Raw genomic sequence first — 24438 nt, 5'->3', positions numbered from 1 at the left:
TTAAAGAATAATTCTCTTTATTGCTATCAGGAAAATATGTTCACAGGAGGAGATTTCGGATCGGGCAAATTCAACCAATTGGCTTCTTTGTTCATAGAGAGACATAAAAAGGAAAAGGTGATACCTCACCCCCAAAAGGATGCCCAGCTTTGGCGATTAATAAATAACTAGCTCTTGAGGGAATGTGTATAGAATATTTGAGCTTATTCGGCTATAAAGAAAGGCTGTTAGACTGCGCAGTGATTAACAGATATGCTATTACACCAGGCATATGTACCAACTCCATGGGTGCTCCAAAATTGGTGGGTGTTCCACACCCCCTGACAGCTCCCCGCCCCAGCTCACCTCTGCCTCCGCTCCTGAGCGGCCACTGCATCCTGCTTCTCCAGCCTCCCTCTCCAGCGTTTGCGCTGTGAATCAGCTGTTTCGCGTGGCAAGCTGGATGTGGGGAGGAGGAACGCAGCGCACTTGGGGAAGAGGCAGAGTCAGGGTGGGGATTTGGGGAAGGATCCAATAGGGGCAGGGAGGGGGCAGATTTGGGGCAGGGGCAGGGCTGGGGGGCACGAGCAACCACCGGCACCAACAAAAGTTGGCAGTTGTGATGCCAGACCAGGACTAAGAAGAAGAGATGTCACAGGTGACATTATTTTAGACAAAGAGAAGGAAGGGGCTTCTGTTCATGCAGGGCAGCATTGCAATCTTACAGCCTAGCTTGGAGTGGATTCCTGGTTCCTGCTTCCCTCTTGCTTCATTTGGCAGTGGGGGACGGAGAGAAACCTGAACCAGACCTTTATTCCCCCTCTGCATTGTTTCAGGTTCTGAGCCGCTGGATAGGATGGCCTCTCCCACTTCCTGCACACCGACAGGGAACAGGGTGTAAGAGGCAGCTGTGACTGTTGTCCTCACTATCCTGCCCAGGTTTGGATGATGCTGGGAGCAATCTTCATCTTCCGGGGCATGGGTGAATTCAGGTGTGACGACTCTCGGCTATTGACTTGACCATAGCACAGGGATTCCAAGTTAGAATTGGAGAAGGGTGAAAAAGGATGGCACGAAATGGGCTATCCTTGAAGGTGGCTCTTACATTGGAGTAGTGATGACTTTCCCCTCATACTCAACAATATTTTCATAGGCGTGCTGGGTTTCTTTGGACCTGAAATGTTACAAGAAAGCCGTCAGTTACTGTTACATTCACAGCATACACACAGAGAAGTAAAAAACATAAATACTCTTGCTGGAAGGTTGAAATGTAACATGACTTCATTGCTTAGAATGCCAAATGATAACACACAAGAACCCAAAACCAGAGAGAGAGAAAACAGGCTGCTCCTAAAACAGATAGGGACAACTCACGCCATCTTACCTGAGTCTGGATGGCTGCAGACTGACTGCTGCTAGGCTCAGAATACACACTTCCCTATACAGCCCCCTAACACACAAGAAACCCCGCTGAAATTTAAAGTGACAGCCTACAATTTTAACTGAGTTTTCAGTACACCACATTTACCACGACTGTAAAGGAAGGATTTATGGTTAGGCTTTTAAGTCAATATTCCTTAGTTTGAATGGAGCTAGAGGAATGACCCATGCTGTGTTGCAGTGAATTGGCTTGTGTATATGTGAACCATTGTCCTCTACTGGATAGAGTCAAGACTGCTCGACCGTGTGTAAATTTTGCTTTCATAGAAATAGTGAAATAAGCCCATGCTGCAATTTTTCCAGCAGCAGGAGCTGGTGGCTGCTCATGGAGGATTAGCAGGCCCCTGCCAGACAGGAGTGGGGAGGTGGCAGCAGGTCCTATCACAGGAAGGGGGCAGAAGGAGTGGCCTGGTGGGCAGTGACTCATTCATAGCCAGGAATTCTGGCCACTGCTGCTCATTCCTGTCTGGCCACCAGGGCGAGAGAAGCGGCACTGATTAGGAGCATTGGCCTAGCCCCGCAGAAGCACCCGTAGGACCAGGGAGTCGCTGCAGCACCAGGCATTGTTAGCACCAACCCCCTCTCCCCATCAGCCAGACCGGAAGCAGCAGTGGCAGCCTGTGATCCTGTCTGACGGCGAGACACTGCCCTCTCCCCAGCCTGCCTCTAACCCCACTGTCTGGGACAGGACTGACAGCTTCCGCCTCTTCACTGTTGGAAAAGTCACAGCAGTTTGGGGAGGGGAGACTCTGCAGCCGTGCAGATCCCATGAAATTCAAACATTTGCCTGGGACACTACCGTGCATTAAAAATAAAAAAAATCCCTGATTTTTTTTCAGGGTTGTAACTATGTGTCATAGGGCCTGTACTGCTAACAGCTAATGCTCAAGTAGCAGCTTCTGGATGGTGGAACCCAGAATCAGGGCTCTCATACTAACCAGGGCACACTCACAGTGAAAATGCCTCAGCTCAGCGTGCACTGATGTTACACTGCCACTGCCATCAATTATGCCTTTTCAATGGTGGGAATTGCCAAAATGAATGTACTAAAGGCCCCCAACCTTGCAAAGACGTATGCCCCTGCTTGATTTCATGCAGAGGCATAAGTACTGCAAGATCAGGCCTTATCTTTGCTAATGTCAGCCAGCCCTAGAAAGCCTACACTGGCCAGAAACAAAAGTGAATCTGATCAGTTTCCTTCTCCAAGTGGGCTGAAGAACCTGGCAGCATTAAGGGTGAACAAATCAGTTTGATTTTAAAAATCTTCCTTTTGTTTTCATAAACTGCTATTAAAGGACAAAGAGGAGACTCGTTCTGACCCTTTCATGTTTGTCACCTGGCAATCTCTCTTGTTTTATGAGGGCAGTTTTGGGCCCCTCCACACATCTAGAGAGGACAATGACCAGAGGAAAAATTGTTCCAGTGCAAACGTAGAGTAGATCCAAGACTGACAAGGGTGGAGGGGGAAAGGAGGGACAATTGTACTGTGGCCTGAGCTCAGGGCCTCCCCAAATTGTTTGTAACTGGGCTGTAATAGGGGTAGGGCCCCAGCAAACATGATGTATCGGGGCCCTAAATTTTATCTCAACCGGCCTGTGCAGAGTCACCATAAGCAGCTCTGCACTGTCCCCTCCCCACAACACTCGGCCTCGGAGATGTCCTGGGGGCAGAGGGAAGAACTATGCCCAGGTTTGGACATGAGAGGAGGAGCTGCTTTAATTTGCACTGGAGATTATTTTGGTCACCACAGCCCCCATGCTGAATGGCCTAACGGTGACGTCAAACCATTTCTGCCCCGTCCCGGCCTAGCACAGAATGGGATCCTCTTCAGAGGAACTCGAAAGCTCCTGAATGCCTGGCTCACCTGAAATCAGCCGCTGTGATTGAATACCTCCCCTCAGTCCCGTTGGATACAACAGCCTCTTCTTTCTTGTCTCCTATGGTGACCACGGACTCCATATTTTCCCTAACAAAAGAAGCACATTTGAAAGAATTTAGATAGAATCATGGAAGAACCATTGGCTGCATTGTATTTGTGCCTCTTTGGCTGACACACAAGTGAGTGACAGAGTCTCAGCTCAGACGACTTCACACTCTGCAAAGCTCAGGCATCATTTCAACAATAACCTGAAGCTTTCATATTGCTGAGCAAGCTGTTGAGAGAGAGGAAAGGTGGGTGCCGCAATATCTGTGATTGGAACACACTTTTGAGCTTCACAGAGCTCTTCCTCAGGTCTGGAGAAGGTAACCAGAGCATCCAAGCTAAACACTAGGTGGGACCGACTGGTAAGCACAGGGGGATCACAAGTTGTTGGAGAACTCTCACAGCGGACAGTCATAATGTGCGCCTTCTGGCCTTAACAATCTGTGCGTGAACTCTATTCATAAGGTGATCCATGAAGTTCTTTGTCCCAGCCAAGTTGTTTTTTGATTTTCACAGTATTGCCAACTCTCATGATTTTGTCATGAGTCGCGTGATAATTACTGGCTTCCTTAAAGCCCCAGCTCCTGGAGTCAAGTGGAGATGCGATGACTTCAGCCTTTGTTCTTAAAGAAAAAGTACGTTTCTGGCCCTCGTGGTTGTGGAAAAAGCTTACAACTCTGACCCCAGTGCACCCTAAAGGTCACAGTGTGGGGCACGGGTCACATGCTGGAGAATTCTCTGCACCTTGAAGTCTTTAAACCATGATTTGAGGATTTCAGTAGCTCAAACATAGGTTAGGGGTTTATTACAGGAGTGGCTGGGTGAGATTCTGGGGCCTGCGTTGTGCAGGAGGTCAGACTAGATGATCATAATGGTCCCTTCTGACCTTAAAGTCTATGAGTCTAAAAAGCAGAAGACAAATAGAAAGAACACCAAATCTATTATTTTTACATCACCTCCTGATTAAGCCAATCTCATGATTTTTGAGGAGCCTGACTCCTGATTTTTGAACATTTGGGGTTGGCAATACTGTTTTCAACTAATGAATCCTTTCATGGTCCCCTAACAAGCAAATGAGTGAACCTCAAAAGGACCTGAAAGGCAGTTTGCTTAATATACACACACCAGACTATGGCTGCTTGCCCAAGCTTCTAATAATCATCATCAGTTGTAGAGGGCCTTTCACTGACAGATCTCAAAGCACTTTACAAAGGAGGTCAGGATCCTTCTCGCCATCATAGACAAGGGGACAACTGTGACAGAGAAAGAGGCAATGCAAGGAGAAGAACCTATATCTCCTGAGTGCTTTGCTAGGGCACTAGCCACTAGACCACACTGCCTCCTTGCCACAATCAGACAACATGGGTCAGGGGACAGTGTTGCGAACCGGGAGTTAGAAACAGCTGGTGTGAACCGATAGGCTCCTGAAATCAGTAGAGCTCCGATCAGATACACCAGCTGAGACGCCACCCCTAGGCTCTATTCCCAACCCTGAAAGCACTTCATGAACAGTAACTTCTCAGCACCCCTGGGTCCCCATCCTTCTTTTCCAGAGAGTGAAACTGAGGCACTGAGCATCATTAAGGCCCAGATTCTCAAAGGTATTTCAGCATCTAACTCACTGACCTTGGCCTGTGTAATTTGCCCCAAAGCACAGAAAGAGTCTGTTATACAGCCAGGAACCAGCCAGCTAAACCAGGGTGAAGATTTCAGGATGAGGGTTTTTCTCACAAGTTGTTTAGTACTTTGTGTTTCTCGTCAGGCTGGGACAACCACACCAGGATAGCCTCTCTCATGACATTTCACTTCTTCCTCGGCCAGCTGCAACCCAGAATTGCAAAGAAGCCGGAGAATAAAGTGGTTTGATGTGGAAGTGATGATCCCAGATGGCTGCTGGGGATCTCGACAGAAGTAAGTAGAGAATTCTTTCTCCAGGCTTCAGAACTACTCCACAGCAGCTACTCTAGGCAGGGGCGTGGAACAGGGGAGGTGAGGGGACCATGACCCTCCCACTTTTACCGGCCATAAGGGCAAGCGATGGGAGGAAGAGGACAGAGAAGAACGAGCAAGGGTGGGATCTTGGGGGAAGGGGTGGTGCTTGGGGTGGGGCTACAGTTTGGACACCAGTGGCCCCCCACTCTTAGGAAGCTTCTGCCACCCCTGACTCTAGTTACCCTGCATGACCCTCAAATCCTTCCTAGGACTAGATGGTTCTTCACCAGCCCCTTGCCTCATGCCCCAGTCCCACTGCCAATCACTCAGGCTGTATCCAGCTCAGTTCCTTGGATCTGACACATTCAGATCTCCATTGCAGATCAGAGGACTGACCACTGGCTGCTCATCGATCCTCCAGGAAGTGCTGCAGCAGCTGCGACCAGAGAGCCTTATGGGACAAGTGATCTTACCCTTGAGGGCACCAGGGGCTACTTGCTGCAGAGGTGGAGATGGGACAGTTGGAACGAGGGAGAAGAGGGGGCTCAGGAGGTAGTTTCATGGCCTATCTTTACAAAGGGGAACAAGGAGGACCTGGGAAATTAAAGACCAATCAGCCTCACTTCCATACCTGGTTTATAAGCACTTGGAGGATAATAGGGTTATAAGGAATAGTCAACACGGATTTGTCAAGAACAAATCATGCCAAACCAACTTAATTTCCTTCTCAGACAGGGTTACTGACCTAATGGATGGGGGGGAAGCAGTAGATGTGATATACCTTGATTTTAGCATGGCTTTTGACACAGTTCGGCAAGACATTCTCTTAAGCAAACTAGGGAAATGCGATCTAGATGAAATTACTAGAAGGTGGGTGCACAACTGGTTGAAAGACCATTCTCAGAGAGCAGTTATCAGTGGTTTGCTGTCACATTGGGAGGGCGGATCTAGTGGGCCTGCAGAGATCCATTACTAATCAATATTTTCATTATTGACGTGGATAAGGGAGTGGAGAGAATGCTTCTAAAATGTGCAGATGACGCCAAGCTGGGAGGGGTTGGAAGCACTTTGGAGGACAAGTTTACGAAGTGGGTATTCACTCACGAAAGCTCATGCTCCAATATGTCTGTTAGTCTACAAGGTGCCACAGGACTCTTTGCTGCTTTTCCAAGTTTAAAATTCAAAATGACCTTGACATATTGGAAAATCGGTCTGAATTCAGTTGAAATTCAGTAAAGACAAGTGCAAAGGACTTCACCCAGGAAGGAAAAATCAAGTGCACAACTACAAAATGGGGAATAACTGGCTAGGTGGCAGGGCTGCTGAAAAGGATCTGGGGGTTACAGTGGGTCACAAATTCAGTGTGATCCAACAATGGGATACAGCTGCAAAAAAGGTGAATATGATTCTGGGGGGTGTTAACAGGAGTGTCAGACATAAGACACAGGAGGTCATTGTCCCGCTCTACTCAGCACTGGTGAGGCCCCAGCTGGAGTATTGTGTCCAATGCTGTGCACATCTTTTCTAAAGCGTGGTGCCCAAACTGGATAGAGTCCAGAGGAGAGCAACAGAAATGATGGAGGGTTTAGATAACCTGACCTATGCGGAAAGGTTAAAAAAAACTGGGCCTGTTTAGTCTCCAGAAAAGATTTTGGGGAATAGGGGAACCTGATAACAGTCTTGCAATATGTTATGGGCTGTTATAAAAAGGAAGGTGATCAATTGTTCTCCATGTCCACTGAAGGCAGGGCAAGAAGTAATGGGCTTAATCAGCAGCAAGGGAGATTTAGGTTAGATCTTGGTAAAAACTCTCTAACTCTAAGGGTAATTAAGCTTGGGAACAGGCTTCCAAGGGAGGTTGTGGAGTCCCCATCATTGGAAGTTTTTAAAAGGATACTGGCCAAACACCTGTCACCGATGGTCTGGGCTTACTCGGTCTTGCCAGAGCGCAGGGGGCTGGACTTGCTAACTTCTCGAGGTCCCTTCCAGCCCTACACGTCTATGACACCATGGCTGATAGACCAGCAATTGACCCAGCGACCTCCAGAGCTAATAAGCATGTGCTCCTACAGCTCGACCGTACTAGGGTGGTAACAGACTCGTTGCCTCTGCAGACTGGGTACAGAGCAGGATCTGTAACATACACTTACCAGTAGGTTATACACTTACTGAATTGTTCACGTGCTTTGTCTGTTTTCTGCAGCCACAATGTTAATAACTATGGCTCAAAAAGTCCCTACTCAGAGACTTTGCCTGAATATAATCACTCAGGGTTGCAGGATTTTGCCCTGTGGGATTTCTGGTGAGTCAGTCATTCTTTAACTGCTCCTTCTGCCTAGGTAGCAAATCCAATATCTCTGCAGTTGGCCCTCCCTGCTGCACAGTGCCAGGTTTGCAGCACTGGGTGAGACTAATTTGTCAGACCTTTGAATTGTTTTCTAATGCTAACTTGTTTTTCCAGTCAGTTTCTGAGTAGGCTATTGCAAAATACTTTGCAATTTTTTTTATTTCAACAGTCGAAGAGACTCTGCCTCAGCTGGTTTCTTGGAGTCTGTGTCTGAGAAGGCGTGTGTGTGTGTGTGTGTGTGTGTGTCCGTGTCCCAAGCTGCTAGGGTCTTGGAGTCTGTGTCTGAGAAGGTGCGCGTGCGTGTCCATGTCCCAAGCTGATGGTGTCTTGGAGTCTGCATCTGAGAAACGGGGTGTGTGGTGTGTGTCAGTGTCCCAAGCTGATGGTGACAATTGGACGGGCTGTTCTTGGTCAGCCTATCACACAGCTAGACTTGAGCCAAAGACGTTCAGACCTGGAGCCAGATCCAGCCCTGTGTCCTCCCCCAAGGTTCAAGGAGGTTTGGATCAACTGCGCTGGTTCCAGTCCATTATACATGCATGTCTCCGATTCCCTTCAGTACTTGCTGGTGGGTGATGTCTGGGGCTTGCGAAGAAATGTCAAGACAGAAACAGACAGGGATTAAGCTGATAACTGCTGTCACAGTGACAGAACTGGGGCTGGAATGCAGCCAGCTTGCTAAGCCTCAACAGTGTCTTTTCTGATGAGAGGTCAAAGTAAAGTAAAATGGGCTTCTAGCCTTCCCAACCTTCCTCCCAGCCGGATTCTAGCACTAGACAGGACAACGAGGGGCAATGTTTGAGCCAGAGATACCACCACGCTTCTAGAAAGAGAGGGTCAGATGTGACACGAGCAGTAGCTGGGCTCCACCACCAAACAGTTGTGCAGCTGGGCCACTTTCCTGACTCTTAGGGTATGTCTACACTACCCGCTGGATTGGCAGGCAGTGATCGGTCCAGCGGGGATTGATTTATCACATCTAGTCTAGACGCGATAAATCAGTCCCCGAGCTCTCTCCCGTTGACTCCTGTACTCCAGCGCCGTGAGAGGCGCAGGCAGAGTTGATGGGGGAGCGGCAGCAGTTGACCCACTGCGGTGAAGACACCATGGTAAGTCGATCTAAGTACGTCGACTTCAGCTATGTTATTCACATAGCTGAAGTTGCATAACTTCGATTGATCCTCCCCCCCCGCCCCAGTGTAGACGAGGGCTTACTAGACACCATTAGTGAGCATTGGATTTGACGTAAAAATCAAAGTATGTGTTTTAGCTCAAGGGTAGCCCCTGCTCTGTGTTCGGGAAAGGAGAGCATGCCCAGAAGCTAGGAGGTTATGGGACCTCTTCCTCAACTATCCTAAGACCCGTTTATGCCACCCTGGCAGTGTAAAGGGATGTAAAGTGCCAGAAAGGGCCCCTTGAAAATGCCCCTGCACTAGGGGCTTCCTACTTTGTGTAGGTCTGCCGTACTGCAGGGTAGGGAGTGGATTAGGGATGTGGCCAGGTCACACTGTGCTACAGCTATTTTCCGCCTCTTAGGGCCCATGGGGGCACAGGAAAGCAGAGTTGAAGTTAGAGCAATCCTGAGGCAGCTCTAGCTTACACTGGCACTGGACAGACCCCTGTGAGATCGCAAGAGTGGTTTAAAGCCAGAGATCTTAATCCCCTCTTTCATAGACTCAGACTTCAAGGTCACTAGGGACCATCGTGATCATCTAGTCTGACCTCCTGCACATCACAGGCCACAAAAATCACACCACCCACTCCTGTAATAGACCCCTACCCTCCAGCTAAGTTAGTGAACTCCTCAACTCATGATTTAAAGACCACAAGTTACAAAGACTCCACCATGTATTCTAATTCAACCAGCAAGTAACCCAGGCCCCATGCTTCAGAGGATGGCGAAACCTCCCAGGTATCTTTATACTCGGCCCCAAAAACAGAAATGAAGTAACTGAGAACCAGGCCCATATTATCTACTGTATTTATCTCTTCATTCAACTTTTCTCCTTCTTCTTCTCTGCCCCTTTTCTACCCCTCTCTGTGTAGCTTTCACTCACCCCGCTCTCTCTATCTGCTCCCCATTTCACCATAGTTTTTCATTGGAATTTTTCTTTTTACTTCATTTCTCCCTTCCCCCCAGCGTCACAAGCCCAGGATGGTCCTGGCTTGAGTCAAACTTCCAACCCTGGAATCCTTGGTTTGACATGAAGCCAAGCAAGTTAACCCATCTTGAGGGTGGTGACCCCAGCAGCATTGCACAACCTGTCTATCTGTGTTTAACATGTTAAATCGTAATATATTAAACCATCCATCAGAAGTACGTATATGGCCTCCATCAACATATTATCTGAGCAACTACCGGTCTTTAATGTCTTCATCCTCACAACACCCCTGGGAGGTAGGGAAGGGCAAGTCTCCCTACTGCAGTGACAGGTTCATGGCCAGCTAGAACCCACGTTAGCCTGCCACGCTCTGTCTGTGTGGACCCTGATGACCCACATTTACAGTCCATTAATGTGCTTTGATCTAGTCCTCTTTGAAACTGGACTAGATCAAAGCGCATTAAGGAATTCTTAGTATGCATCAGCAGATCCACATGGATGCGGTTGGCTAGTGCAGGGTAAATTCACACCCTGTTGCAAAGTAAATGTCCAGGGAGACAAGCCCTGAGGCCCAGATCTCAAAGGTAGTTGGGTATTTAACTCTCACTTGAATCAATGGGAGTTAGGTATGTAAATACTTTGAGGATCTGGGCCTAACTAGCTTGCCCAAGGCCACACAGGAAGTCTGTAGCTAAGCAGAGACATCCACCCAGACCTCTCAAGTCTTACTGACCATCCTTCCTCTCTGGCCAGATCCCCAAAGTATGTCAATGATCATAACATCACTGATGTCCAGGGGCCAGATTTTCAGCAGCTATCATTTTTGGTACCACTGTTTTAAGTCAAACAAACATGGCCCTCTGAGACATCTGGTTAGTCAGTCATCCTTTTAACTGCTCTGTATCCCTTGGTGGCACCATGTAAGTGGTGAAACACGCATCATTTCACCTGGCCTTCCCTGATACCAAGTAACGGCTGGGCCAAGGCAGCAGCGTCTGTTCTAAATGCCACCCGACTGAAGGGACTGGAGCGATGAACATTTCAATCGGCTCAGGGTCTGGCACTTCAGCTCTTTTCCTTCCCGAGTTTGGAGCTTGTACATTTCCACTTTAATGTTTCTGGCCTGGTCTACACTAGGGGTGGGGAAATCGATCTAAGATACGCAACTTGAGCTACGAGACTAACGTAGCTGAAGTCGACGCAGCTTAGATCGACTTCCCTCCCATCCTCATGGTGCGGGATCGATGGCCGCAGCTCCCCCGTCGACTCCACTTCCACCTCTCGCACTGGTGGAGTTCCGGAGTCGACGGCAGAGCATTCGGGGACCAATTTATCACATCTAGATGAGAAGCGATAAATTGATCCCCAATAGATCGATTGCTACCTGCCGATCCGACGGGTAGTGTAGACATACCCACAGTAACAAGGCTTTGGGACTTTAAGGGGCATTTCTGGATTCCGGCCAGGACAGGAAGTGAAAGTGCCACCACAAGGCTATGGAGTTATACGGTACAACCATCGCCTTGTGCGGTGTTGCCCACGGTCCCTGTAAACCGCTCCCATTAAGAGGATCAGGAAAGATTCCCTGTTTTTTGTGCAGCGATCACATTGTGCCCCACGTGGCTAAAACTCAAAACGGCCTGCGTTTGGAGCTGCTCTAGCGACAGTGAAGCCCAAGTCAAATGGAACGAGGAAAACCCACACTTACTCTTTCTCCTGACACCAATACTTATTGACTGCAAAAGCAATCGCCACCAGGACTAGGAAAACAGCCACTGCAATAAGCCCCTGCATCCATGGCTGGAGATTTCCCCGGGCTGTGGAGAAAGGAGGGAGACATACGTTAGAGATATTTTTAGCTTCACCTGTTCTGTTTAGGTTCTTAAACTGCCTCCGTTAATATAGGATCTCAGGGCTCCATTCTGCTGAGCTTTCTGGTCCCAAGCCAGCTACACACTAAACCCATGCTGGAATTGAAGCATCTAAGAAAGCCCACTGAAGTCCGTGTGAGCACAAGTTTAAGTACCTTGCAGGAGTGAGTCAGCAGTTGTGATTGACAGCACGGGATAGAGCTGGGAAAATGAACCCACTTGGTCCATAAGCTAGGTCTTGACCTCAAAGCCATCCTGCTTTAGTAAGGATACGGGGGGCTGGTTGGTTGGTGGTCTGAGCCTTGCAGATCACAGCAGGCAAAGAAACCGGATTGGCATTAAAAATCCACACACACACACCCCCAAGAGCCCATCCATCCCCCACCACATCAATACCATCCCATGCCTCATGCAGACTAACAGGGACAAGGCTGTCTTTAGCGTTGCACCGTAGGATGGACATTGGCACTGACCACAGTGTTCCAAAGTAGCAGCCCCTTCCTTTGTCCTCGACAGTTGTACCATGGGCCTGTCAGCTGAGCCAACCCTTCCCTTTCCCTCATTTCCACTGGAGAGGGAGCCAAACCAAAGCCTTGAGTCCAAATGCCCTCCAGGGTTGGGTAGTTAAAACTCTGGATCTAAATTTTGCATCTCAGACCCATCTCTAATGTTCTATTTCCCTGTGTACAACTAAAATAAGCCCTACGTATTTGGGGAAAGGACAGTCTTTTCGTTATACATTTGTACAGCACCCAGCACAGAGGTCCCATGCCCAGGTTGGGGCCTTAGACATAATCACAGTACAAACAAATAATAGTAGCAATACAGTCCTCATTCAAAGTGCCATTTGTTTCAGAGAGAGGAAAACAAGAAAACACGAATACAAAGAGTCCCTGAGAAACAGAGAGAGAGAGCACAGTGTGACTAACTCTGTAACATTCTGCATCTGATGGGAAAAACAAACTGGCATCTGCCTCACAGCTACTTCCTGCCTCGCTGGTTTAGGATGCAGCACACACTAAAAAACAGAACGACATCTCCTTTCAGTCACGCAGCAGCGTGCACCACATCTTGTTTCCTTCATATTGTGCCATTACTGCAGATTCAAGATACACTGCAGGTTACATTGTCCGTTCTGTTTCTACTTCACATACGCCTGTGCTCTCCCACCTCCACAACCAGAGAACTTGAGCGGCACCCCCACCCACCATGAGAGGAAGGGTGGCCCAGTGAGGAGGTGCTAACCTAAGACTTGTCAGACGTGTGTTTACGCCTTTGTTCTGCTGCTGGCTTCCTATGCAACCTTGGGAAAGTCCCTTACAATTGGGTTTTTTAAGGTGCCTTTAAAAATCAGCCCCTTTTTGTTCTGTGCCTGAGTTCCCCATCTGTAAAATGGGAATAATATCACTGCCCTGCCTCATAGTGGTGCTGTGTGAATAAACACATTGAAGAGTTTGAGGTGCTCAGAAGCTGTCATAATGGGAGCCACCTAAGTCCCTTTGATAGATGGCTTACCTGATGTAGCTACAATAATCTCCATTTTACAGATGGAGAAAAGAACCATAAAGAGTCTAAGTGACTTGCCCAAGGCCACACAGGAAGTCAGTACCCGAGGTATACAGAGCAGAGTACCCATGTCTCCGGAGTAGCACCTTAACTACTAGACCTCTCTGCTGTTAGGACCAGAGCAATCCCACAGAGCAATTAGACAAAAACATAACTACTCTTGCTGAAAGGTTGCAACGTAACACAGCCTTATTTCTCAGAACTCAGGATAACACACAAGAACCCAAAACCAGTGAGAGAAAAAACAGGTACAGCTCACCCTACTTTGCTTAAGAGGGTTTTTTCCAGACTGGCTCTCAGAACATACCTCCTTACAGGGTCCTCTAGCTTGCAAACAGGCAACGGTGTTCCTAGCCTCTGTTTGCCAGAAGCTGGGAATGGACAACAGGGGATGGATCATTTGATAATTCCCTGTTCTGTTCATTCCCTCTGGGACACCTGGCATTGGCCACTGTCCGAAGACAGGGAACTGGGCTAGATGGACCTTTGGTCTGACCCAGTAGGGCTATTTTTATGTTATGAACATGAACAAAAAAGAACCCCTTTCTCCCTTAAGGTGATAACTTGCAAGTCCAACACAGTCCTCAATACACTATATCTACGGGGCTTTTTCAGAATCTCTGTGTAGTCGGCAGGATGGTCTCTCTGGCTGTTGTGTGCATGTGCAGGGAAGGGAGTGTAGAGAGCACCCTGTGCAGGGACTAGGGATGATCCAAGTCCCTGGATTTGCAGGGACTGTTCTCTCCATGTGCTCCCAAGGATGCACCTCGCCCTGATAGGATGGTGCGGTCTGTGCACCATTCCTATGCACCAGGTGCTCCTTGATGGCCAATTGCTTGCTGAACTGCCCTTAGGGGAAATGTGACTCCACCTTGTCCACTAAACAAGGCTGTGACTAAACGCCCCAACCCAGCTCTGTACGTGCACTTTTATCTTCGCAAGCCCACGCTGCTCCCCCCAAACCCTCTTTCCGGAAATGAAAGCCTCCACCCGCCCGCTCACACTGAGGAGTGCCATGTTTTCCTGACTCCATAATCCGTCACTAATGATTATGATGTTGCAAAGCGGATTATGGTGGGTTCATTAGCATAACAAACCTGGCAAAGGAGGTGCCAGCATGTTCCGCGTGACACTCCGCTAGCTGGCGGCTGCTCGTTTGGAGTGTGATCACCTTACAAGTTTTGAGGGAGGGACAGGGCTGGAGGGAGGCCAGTCGGCAGCAGAGGGAACCAGTTGCAAGCTGGGGCGATGCATTCAGGAGAATGCAGGGAAACAAACAAACAACTCGATAAGTCCGAACAAAAGCGGATGTGGGTATAATTCCCCCCGCTCCTTTGCAAAGCCACACAGAGTTCTCGCGTTTGCTAAGCTGGAGTGCTACCCACAAGCTGGCTCTGTGGTGGGGAGCAGGGGAAGGAAGCATTAAAGGCTTCCATGTTAATAGCAAGAATGAACTTGGGGTTAAGTCTTGGGATTCAGGAGACCTGGCTTTAGTTCCTAGCTCTGCAACAGACTACCTGTGTGTCACTCAAGCCCAGATGCTCCAAGTAGTCCGGTACCTAACTCCTAGTGAAATCAATGGGAGTTAGGTAGTCAGAACAGCTTGAGGGCAGGAGATGACGAAGAAGGCAGTGTCTAGATGGGACTCTAGGAGGAATGCAAGAAGGCAGAGGGCAATCCCCCCATGGAGTTTGGCTGGGAAATCTGAAAAGATTAGATCCCTGGGGCCCAGTCATGGTCCCTTTGAAGCCAATGACAAAACTCCCATGCGTCTGTCAGGGCTGAATTAGCACCCTGCAACATCAGTGGAAAGAATCCCTTGGACTGGAATGAGACTGGATTGTGCTAAATACAAGTCAACAGTGTAACACTGCTGCAAAAAAAGCAAACATCATTCTGGGGTGTATTAGTAGGAGTGTTGTAAGCAAGACACGAGAAGTAATTCTTCTACTTTACTCCACGCTGATTAGGCCTCATCTGGAGTATTGTGTCCAGTTCTGGGGGCCACATTTCAGGAAAGATGGGGACAAATTGGAGAAAGTCCAGAGCAGAGCAACAAAAATGATTAAAGGGCTAGAAAACATGACCTATGAGGGAAGATTGAAAAAAATGGGGTTTGTTTGCTCTGGAGAAGAGAAGACAGAGGGGACATGAGAACAGTTTTCAAGTACATATTAGGTTATTACAAGGAGGAGGGAGAAGAATTGTTCTCTTTAACCTCTGAGGATAGGACAACAAACAATGGGAGGTTTAGGTTGGACATTAGGAAAAACTTCCTAGCTATCAGGGTGATTAAGCCCTGGAATAAATGGCCCAGGGAGATTGTGGAATCTCCATCGTTGGAGATTTTTAAGAGCAGTCTAGACAAACACATGTCAGGGATGGTCTGGATAATACTTAGTCCTGCCATGAGTGCCGGGGACTGGACTAGACCACCTCTCGAGGTCCCTTCCAGTCCAATGAGTCTATGAAGGAAAGCGACCGTTTTTAAGCATTGGGAAGCAAACTAAAAATGGCTTCACTCCCGGGAGGAAAGAGGTTTATGTAAAAGGGAAAGACGCAAAGAATGCTGACGGATGGGTCCTGGCCCGGATGAACTTTAACAATGTTTTTCTAGAACTGGGCTGGCTGGTAAAATGTTTACCTTAGATTAGCAGCACAGCCTACGTTTCAACAATGGTCCCTAAAGGGCTCTCTCAGACAATGGCCTCTCTGTTTCTTTTCTAGTCCAGTTCAATAATCAGCACCTAGGTAGGGACGCCGTAAAGTGAGGTTAGCATTCGCATTAATAACTCCTGGTGACATGTATTTGGGCGAGGAGGCTGGGAACATCCCTGAGGGGCTTGGAGGGAGGGAGGGGACTCTCAGGCTAATCAAGATCCCAGATGATCAGGACTTTGTCTTTTAACAGGAAATTGAAAGGGAAGCTGGTCAGAACAACAGTAAAATCCTACCCTACCTAGCATATAGGCAATGGGCCAAATTCAGGAATGAGGTGCCTGGTGGAGGCGGCAAGTTAAACATCAGGTGTAAATGGGTATTTACTGGCATCCAATAAGTGCAAATAATGAGTGTAACTGATGCCAAATAGATCAAACTGTGGGGGGCGCCACACAACTACCAACATACAACTACCCTTGGCACTCAGCCAAGGGCCCCAGCTGCAAAGCGTCCAATCCTACACTGAATGGTGTTTGGGTCCAGGGGGTTGGTTAGATCATACGCAGCAGGTTATATACATTTGCGGTGCTCGGGCACCAGCAATATTCAGGGCCGGGTGCCCTGCTCCAGCAATATTTGGAGCTGGGACTCTCCCCCGGCCCTGCCTGGATTGGGCCCCGGCCCCCGCGGGCCTCCCCCCCCCCCCCACCGCATCCCTGCCTGGAGCAGGTCCCAGCCCCCGCCTTCCACCCCTCCCCCTGAGTGTCCTCCACTCCCCGCCACATCCCTGCCTGACAGAAAGCAGCGCGGCGCCTCTCCCCTGCCTGCTCGTGCTGCCGGAGTAGAACAACTCCCGGCAGAACTGCTGTCTGCTGCGCCAGGGTCCTGTGCCTGCCATCCCCTACTGGCAGGGCAGGCTGCCCTTACCCTGCCCTTCGGCTCTAGCCCTGAGCCTCTCCAATGCCCCAAACCCCTCATCCCCAGCCAGAACCCTCATCCCCTCGCACCCTAATCCTCTGTCCCAGCCCTGAGCTCCCCTACATCATGAACTCCTCATCTTCAGCCCCACAGCCCTTACCCCACACCTCATCCTTCTTCCCTGAGCCCCCTCCTGCATCATGAACCCCTCATCCCCAGCCCCACAGCCCTCACCCCTGCACTTCCTCCTATCCCCAAACTCCCTCCCAGAGCCTGCACCCCTCACCCCTTCCTACGACCCCACTCCCAGCCCAGAGCCTTCACGCAAACTCCGTCCCAAAGCCTGCACCCCCACTCCCCCTGCACACCCACCCCCTGTCCCAGCCCAGAGCCTGCACCCAGCACCCAAACTCCATCCCAAAGCCTGCACCCCTTCTGCACCCTAATCCCCAGCCCAGGACCTGCACCCCAGACTCCCCCCCCCAAGCCTGCTCCCAGAGCCTTAGGCAGGTAGGGGTGGAGTTTGGGAGGGGCGGAGTTGGGGGGGTGGGTTCTGGGCACCACCAAAATTTCTACAAACTTGCCACCCATGGGTTAGATGTCTCTTAACTATTTATATGCCCCCATTACCATTATATCTGGGCACTTCACCGTCTTCAGGGTCCTTATCCTCACAGTGCTGTTATCATCAGTGTGCGGAGGGAAACTGAGGCACGGAGAGACTCAGTGACACAGGGATTCTGTGGTAGGGCAGGAAATTGAACCCACATCTCCCAAATCCCTAACCAGCCTCCCTCCCCTGTTCAGGGCCTGGCTCTTTTTGTGGTTTTACTCCTTGCTCGTGTAGCTGCTCCCCAAAATGGCCCTGTATGCAGGACCCAGCTCAGTGTTTTCTTGATCTGGTTTCATTTTGTCCCCTTTCTTTACCGGCTCTGATCACTTAAGAGGGCTGCTGCTCAGATGAACTTCTCTGCCGGGTGGTGCGTATGTGGAAGTCAAGGCTCATCCTTCCCAGGCCTGCTGCCTGTTCCCACCCTGCTCGTTCTCCTGCACCCCCTAAGCCTTTCCTGTGAGCCCAATACCCCTCCCAAACCAAAAGTCTCCTTCACACACCCCTAATGTCCCACCAAATTCGTCCCTCTGGCCTCAGACCCTGCTACAGCTGCCTTGTCTTTTCAACTTTGAAAACCTAGTGGAAATGCTTCTGACGGATTCAGCTCGGCAATTGACTTTGCCGGAAGCCCAGCCAGTGGGCCAATTTCTCTTGCCAACAGATCAGTTTTCTCGTCTGTGCATCTCATTTATTCTAAAGGCTTCCGAGAAATGAGGCAGCATAGCACGTGCTTCCAGATCAAGATGGGATTCACTCCAGCGTCGCTGGAGGGAACATGCCAACACGAGCATGCGATAAGAGTGAGAATGCAAAGCCATAGACAGTAGAAATCCAGAGACAAACAAGTATGTATCACTACTGAGCATTCAGTTGCTGCTATTTCCTATAGCATCTGATGCACGTTATTAGGGGATATGGCTGGGACAGCTTCTAAATTTGCACCGTGAGCCCCTCGCAAGGTTTGAACCCAGCGCCTTCAACTCAGACCACTACTACCTTGAGTACCACTGTTAGATCTGTCCCTTTATCCTCTATACAGCCCCCTCAGTGTGAGGAAACACACTGTAGGAGTGTAAAAGCAGCAAAGAATTCTGTGGCACCTTATAGACTAACAGACGTTTTGGAGCATGAGCTTTCGTGGGTGAATACCCACTTCTTCAGATGCATGTGGTGGAAATTTCCAGGGGCAGGTATATATATGCTAGCAAGCAAGCTAGAGATAACGAGGTCAGTTCAATCAGGGAGGATGAGGCCCTGTTCTACCACTGTAGGCGTGGCCTACGAAAGCTTATGCCCCAAAAAATGTGTTAGTCTCCAAGGTGCCACAAGTACTCCTGTTCTTTTTAACTCTAGGAGCACGCTCTGTGTACACCCAGAATTTGGGAGCATGCAAAATCGCCCAGGGTTGCTTATTGAAGCCCTGTGATTACACATCTCATCACCTGATCAGCACCCACAGCTGCAATGTGCACATGCAAAAGCAGGGATTTGCCTGGGCAAAACTGCAGGCACAACTGTAAAGGCTGGGTTGAAAAATGTGGCTCCTTGAGTCTGCATTTGAACTTGACCCCCTGGGAGCTATGTATTGCTTTGCTGATCCTCTTGATAGAAGAAAAAAGAATGCACATCTCAAGCATAAGTAAGCCCTGTCCAACAGCCCTTCCCATTGCTTGAAAGGGCTTTCCATAAGAACAGGCATAAGATCAGTTCAAAACTCCAGTCCTGAAACTCTCCCCCAGACTGTGGGAAAGTTTGGATTCAGATTGAAAACTGGATTCACCTTTCACAACTCCGCCTGTAAATGGAGCAAATAAGCCTGTGTGTCAGCTGCTGTGATTCATGGTTTTGCCATCTACTTATGTGTTCAGGTGTGAAATCCCCTCCTTAGCAGGAGGGACACAGTGTCATTAGCGATCCTGCATGTGCACAAATAGGTTTCCCGGGTTACAAGATCTCTTGAGTGCATTAATCGCCCCTTGCTCCTTAAGGCATTTAATACCGCACATGATTTGCATGTGGGTGTGTGGCAGGGCTGGGAGAAGCAGGAAAGGACACCGCATGCCTCTGGAGTTGAAACACCTGTGTCCCTGCGGATTTGCTGTAAAACAGGGAGGTGAATCGTTCCGCAGTTCCCACGGTGGTGCTGGGGAGCTTTTACAAAGAACGAGCTGTAAACAAAACACGGAGATGGAACTACACGTCTATACCCCAGCTCAGGATCTGGCCCAGTAAGTGTGAGCAAAGTCATCACGGTCTAAATCCTCAGCTGGTGTAAATATATGTAGTTCCTTGGACTCCAGTAGGACTCCGACAATTTACTCCAGCCAAGCATCTGGCCCATAGAATGACAAAACTGTCTCTTTATTAACAGCTGTAAACATGCCTTGCATATGCCCGTATATATAAAGCAGAGTCATCTACAAACTAGATTTAGTATTGTCAACTCTCTTGATTGTACCGTGAGTCTTGACATATTTGGTGTTTTGTTTAAGCCCCAGCTCCTGGAATCCTGTGATTATAGGAGACTCTCAGTTCTTGTTTTAAAAAATAGTAAGTTTTTAGACCTCATGTTTGTAGAGAAAATTATGAAGCGAGTGCAACCCTAAATACTCAGTAAATAGAAGGCAAATATAAAGACCCCAAAATGTATAATTCTTCTTAAAATCTCATGATTTTTTGTAGCCAAGCTCATGATTATGGGAGGATCTGATTTGGGATTTTTGAATGCCCAGGACTGGCAGTACTGTAAACTTAACAATCAAACAGAACAATCCCAGCAGTACAAGAGGCAAAAGCGTCCAGCCCTAAGTTAACACAAGGCTGTAAGTGGAGGACAGTCTGTTCTGTATGCTAAAAGATCGATGGCCAAAATCACTTCTAAGAAACGTAAACGCTTGCCTAACTTTCAACAGGAGACTGGTCCCGCTGATGCAACGGGATTATTCATGTGTTCAAAGATTTGCTGAAGCAGGATCCAGGAACACAGGAGCAGCCTCGTTGATTTTCACAGAGGCGTGGAAATAGAGTAGGATTTGGCCCTATTGCTGGCATTTCCCTATAGGTCGTAAACAAGAGGCTTAATTCCTTGCTCTCAGTCCCACCCATGGGGTTGGGCAGGTCTAGCTCTGGGCAGAGCTTAGTCTTAGGAATGTGTCATCATCCCAAAAAATCCTGAACCCTGGACTGCTTCATTTCCTTCTCTGGTTCCTCCTCAGATTTCATCTCTGTTGGATTCTTTTTATTGCTGTGTTGGTTTTTTCCAGGTCGGTGGGTGAGCATTAGTGGTGTTAGATGTGAATCAGGGAAGTGATGTTCACATCCAGATCCAGATGAGGCTTGGGCCAGTGTTAGCGAATTTGGGTTCAGATTCAGCCGTGCTGAAATTTGGCAAGTTGTTTTCATGACATTTCAGCCCCAAAGACTGAAATTTCATCAGTTCATATCTTCCCAAGAGATTTCCATTATCTTGGGCCCGGATCTTGCTCCCAGAGGTGTTTTCACAAGATTTCAGCAGCATCCAAACCTGACCAGGAAAATGGGCCCTCTATGGTTTTGAATCCAGGCGCTGGGGGGTTATCTGAACAGAACATTCATAAGCGCTTGGATTCAGGGCTCCAGTCTGGACCCATCTCCAAGTGTTTTGTTTTTTAAAAAGGCAAACCAAATGAAACAGAAGTAGCAAAGAACACATCCTCTAACTCATGTGAGCCCTTGAACATAGCCCAAAATACATCGACTCCTGCAAGCCCCAAAGAGCATAAACTGACAGGTATAGGAGTCATCACATATGGATCGGAGAGACGCAAGTCAGCAGAATTGCATGTAAACTCAACTCACCACAAAAACAGGGTGAGCCTGACCAGCATTGACTGGGATGAGACGTGCCCCTTACCCTCTCGAAATTTACACACTACTCCCCTCTCCCCACAAGTGAGCCATGTCCCCTTCCCGTGTCACTTCAGGAGGTTTTCCATATTTCTGCTTTGACTTCTGTAATGGGCACCTTTAGTTCCCTACATGCCCCTTTGCATCAAAGGAGATGGCGCAAAGGTCAGCACAGGGCCATGAAGGTACCAGCAACACATGGACAAGGCAGGGACTGGAGAGCAAGTGGCGACAAGAGGGAAGGGGTGATTGGTGGTTGGTCTGGCAGAGTGCCTTAGCTCTGTCCCCCTGGATACACAGGTGTGGCAAGAAGGGTCTGAATTGGAACTGAATAAAGAGCAATTACATATGGGCAGCAGGACCAAAGTTTCCTGAAGTTTCAAAACACCCTGGTTACCCTGGCACAACTCCACACGGACCCGGATTTTCTTTTGTGTCCTTCCAATTTTTAATTGTTCTCATTATTAGCCCTCTGATGCCGATTCTCTTGTTAGCCTTTTGATTACAGGCCCAAATGATCTAAGCTGGATGCAACCATTGTGCCCATAAAAATGTGCATACACACATTTGCACCTGCAAATTGGGGAGGGGAGGGGGGCTGTCAGTGCAAATAGCCCTTGCACAAGCTGTTACCTGCTTTGCACATACCAGTGCCCATATGGGCACATTCCCCAGAATCCATCCAATGTGTAAGGATGCATCTTTCTGGGGTGCTTTGAAAATGTGGCTGTTTGTGAGATTTGGCCATAGCTCAAAAGTCATATAAGTCCCTAAATCCAGAAGAACGTCATTAGAAGGGCCGGTCCTGCTTCCCTTTAAGTCAATGGCAACACGCTCTTTGAGTTAGCAGTGCAGGATTGGACCCTAATTCAGTCGAATAACTGGGAGGTCCATGGCAGTTAAATTCTGAGAATAAGCAAGTAAGCAAACAAATACATTAGAAACAATAAAGGATGGAGCAACACAAAGTGTGCTCTGTGTGTGTGGGTGTGTGTGCGCAGGGCAGGGGTTCAAGAACATTGAAAAGATAAAAGATCAACTTTAATTCTTCATTAGAACACTTTGCTATTAAATGTCCTGTCGTACTTAATAAAAACAAATGATGTCACAGTAACGGGAGGCCTCTCTGCCATTTTCTGAAAAGGGGAAGCCATCTATTTGGGGGAGATTTTTTTTGGCAAGCATGATCAAAATTGAAGATTTACAACAACATGAAAATTAGGGAGATCTCACTGCATGAGCAATGGTTCTCAACCAGGGGGCCACACACCTCTGGGGGGGTCTGCAGAGGTCTTCCCGGGGCTCATCTGGATATTTGCCTAGGTTTACAACAGGCTACATAAAAAGCACTAGTGAAGTCAATACAAACTATAATCTCATACAGGCCATGACTTGTTCATACTGCTCTCTATACTATACATTGAAATGTAAGTACAATATTTATATTCCAGTGGATTTATTTTATAAATATATGGTAAAATATATGGTATATGAGAAAGTCAGCAATTTTTCAGTAATAGTGTGTTTATGTTTGATTTTGTAAGCAAGCAGTTTTTAAGTGAGGTGAAACTTAGGGGTACGCAAGACAAATCAGACTCTGGAAAGGTTGCGAGCCACTGGCCTAGAGTAACTAGAAAGATAAAAACCTAGCGCTATATCTTCACTGCAAAAAAAGCGTGTCTTTACATCCAATGAGCTCTCTCTATGTAAAATCCTAGTGGAGATAGGGCACAGACAGTTTACCTCAATGGAGTTAAACCCCAGATTGGAGGTGTATAATATTGCGCTCAGAGAGCTACCACAAGGTTAAAAAAAAAACTACCTGTGTCTTTCTTGTCTCCATTAGATTTCACAGCAAGACAGAGAACACATCTTTTTTTTTTGCAGTGAAGACAAAGCTTCAGATGAAATGCTGTTTGCAAACTCTCAGCAGTTCATTTGTGATGCACCTGGGTAAAAAGAAAGTGCCCATCGTTGCTGCTTAGGCAAAGAGCAACCCTTTCATGGATCAGCTATTTCACTCAGAACCAGAAACTTTCAAGATTCCCCCAGTTCAACCCCAAAAAGTAGCAAATCACACTTACCTTGCTGGCAATTCACTGGCTCCAGAGCCATTAAAAGGCACAGGGCAGCAACCTGGAGAGCCTGCATGACCTGGAGAGTAGTTGTTTTTGTTGCTGAGGGCTCTTTGCTTTGTGAGAGAAACAATGAGCCCTGCTCCTTCGCTTTTCAGATTGCTGAATGTGTCTTCTGAAGACCTAGAGCACACTTAAGCACGGCTGCCTCCCATGGAAATGAGCTTGGTAAATTATCAGTGACATTAATAAGTGGCTATTTAAACTGAGGAGGTACAGATGCAATTTACATACCTGCTTCCTCTTTGGGCCAGGTGAATAAGTAACGTCTAAGATTGTTTGGAAGTTTGCCGACGTGGTTTGAATAATTGGCAGTTACTGCAGAGCCTGAAGGAATTTCAGAGGTGACAATGAACCATGGCTGTTTATTTACTTACAGTAGGGATTTGTGGGAACCGATACTAAGATCAACACATTCTTTCTTGAAAGGAGCACCCTGGCGTAGCATAGTTGCATGATACCAGACAATGCAACAGCACCAAAATCAGAGAATCAAATCAAATGAAAGCCCCAAAAATACAGCATTTGTAAAACTAAGCCTTCAAACTCTCACTGGTAGAAATAGTTGCATGGAAAATAATATACTCTACTGACTAGCGGGATATGCCATTGCCCTATGGAGGATGGAATCAGCAGGTCATAGACCCTATATGGCTAAGGGTGACTCTTTTTTAGCTCAAGTGGTAGGCGCTGGTGGTAATATAGGATCTGAGTTCTATCTCAATTCCAAGTAATCATGGTGTGCAACATAGTGATAACCATGAAGTCACTGGAAGCCTTAGACCTGCAGAAATAGACCTACACAGACTGAAGTTGCAAAGATCTCTACTAAAAAAAAAATAATTCTCCTATGGTGCCTGTGATCCAGACATCTCAGCACTGATCTGCTGCCTAAATTGAAAGCTCTTTGGGGCAGGGACTATCTTGCAGGCACAGTAGCACATTCTGGGTGCTGTTGGAAGACAAACAATATGTAATGATAAGGTGAAACCGACTATAAACAAAACTGAAATTGACCTGTCTGGTGTCATTGTCTTGGCTGAGAAAAAGGAAAATAATAAACGC

At 48.0% G+C, this 24438-nt stretch overlaps 1 protein-coding gene across 1 annotated transcript; it reads right to left on the bottom strand.

Annotated features, from left to right (window-relative positions):
- On the bottom strand, positions 1 to 23589 carry PDZK1IP1 (PDZK1 interacting protein 1). Its single transcript, XM_050961759.1, has 4 exons — positions 23323 to 23589; positions 11433 to 11541; positions 3284 to 3385; positions 1 to 1153 (listed from the first exon to the last, which is right to left on the bottom strand). The coding sequence occupies exons 1-4, from the start codon at positions 23387 to 23389 to the stop codon at positions 1081 to 1083; spliced, it is 351 nt and encodes a 116-aa protein (XP_050817716.1). The 5' UTR covers positions 23390 to 23589; the 3' UTR covers positions 1 to 1080.
- Between the last annotated feature and the right edge of the window lie 849 nt (positions 23590 to 24438).

The sequence above is a fragment of the Gopherus flavomarginatus genome, chromosome 7 (genome assembly GCF_025201925.1).
Source record: "Gopherus flavomarginatus isolate rGopFla2 chromosome 7, rGopFla2.mat.asm, whole genome shotgun sequence".
NCBI lineage: Eukaryota > Metazoa > Chordata > Testudines > Testudinidae > Gopherus > Gopherus flavomarginatus.
The sequence above is the reverse complement of the archived record's forward strand: the minus strand, read 5'-3'. Positions and strand labels throughout refer to the sequence as shown.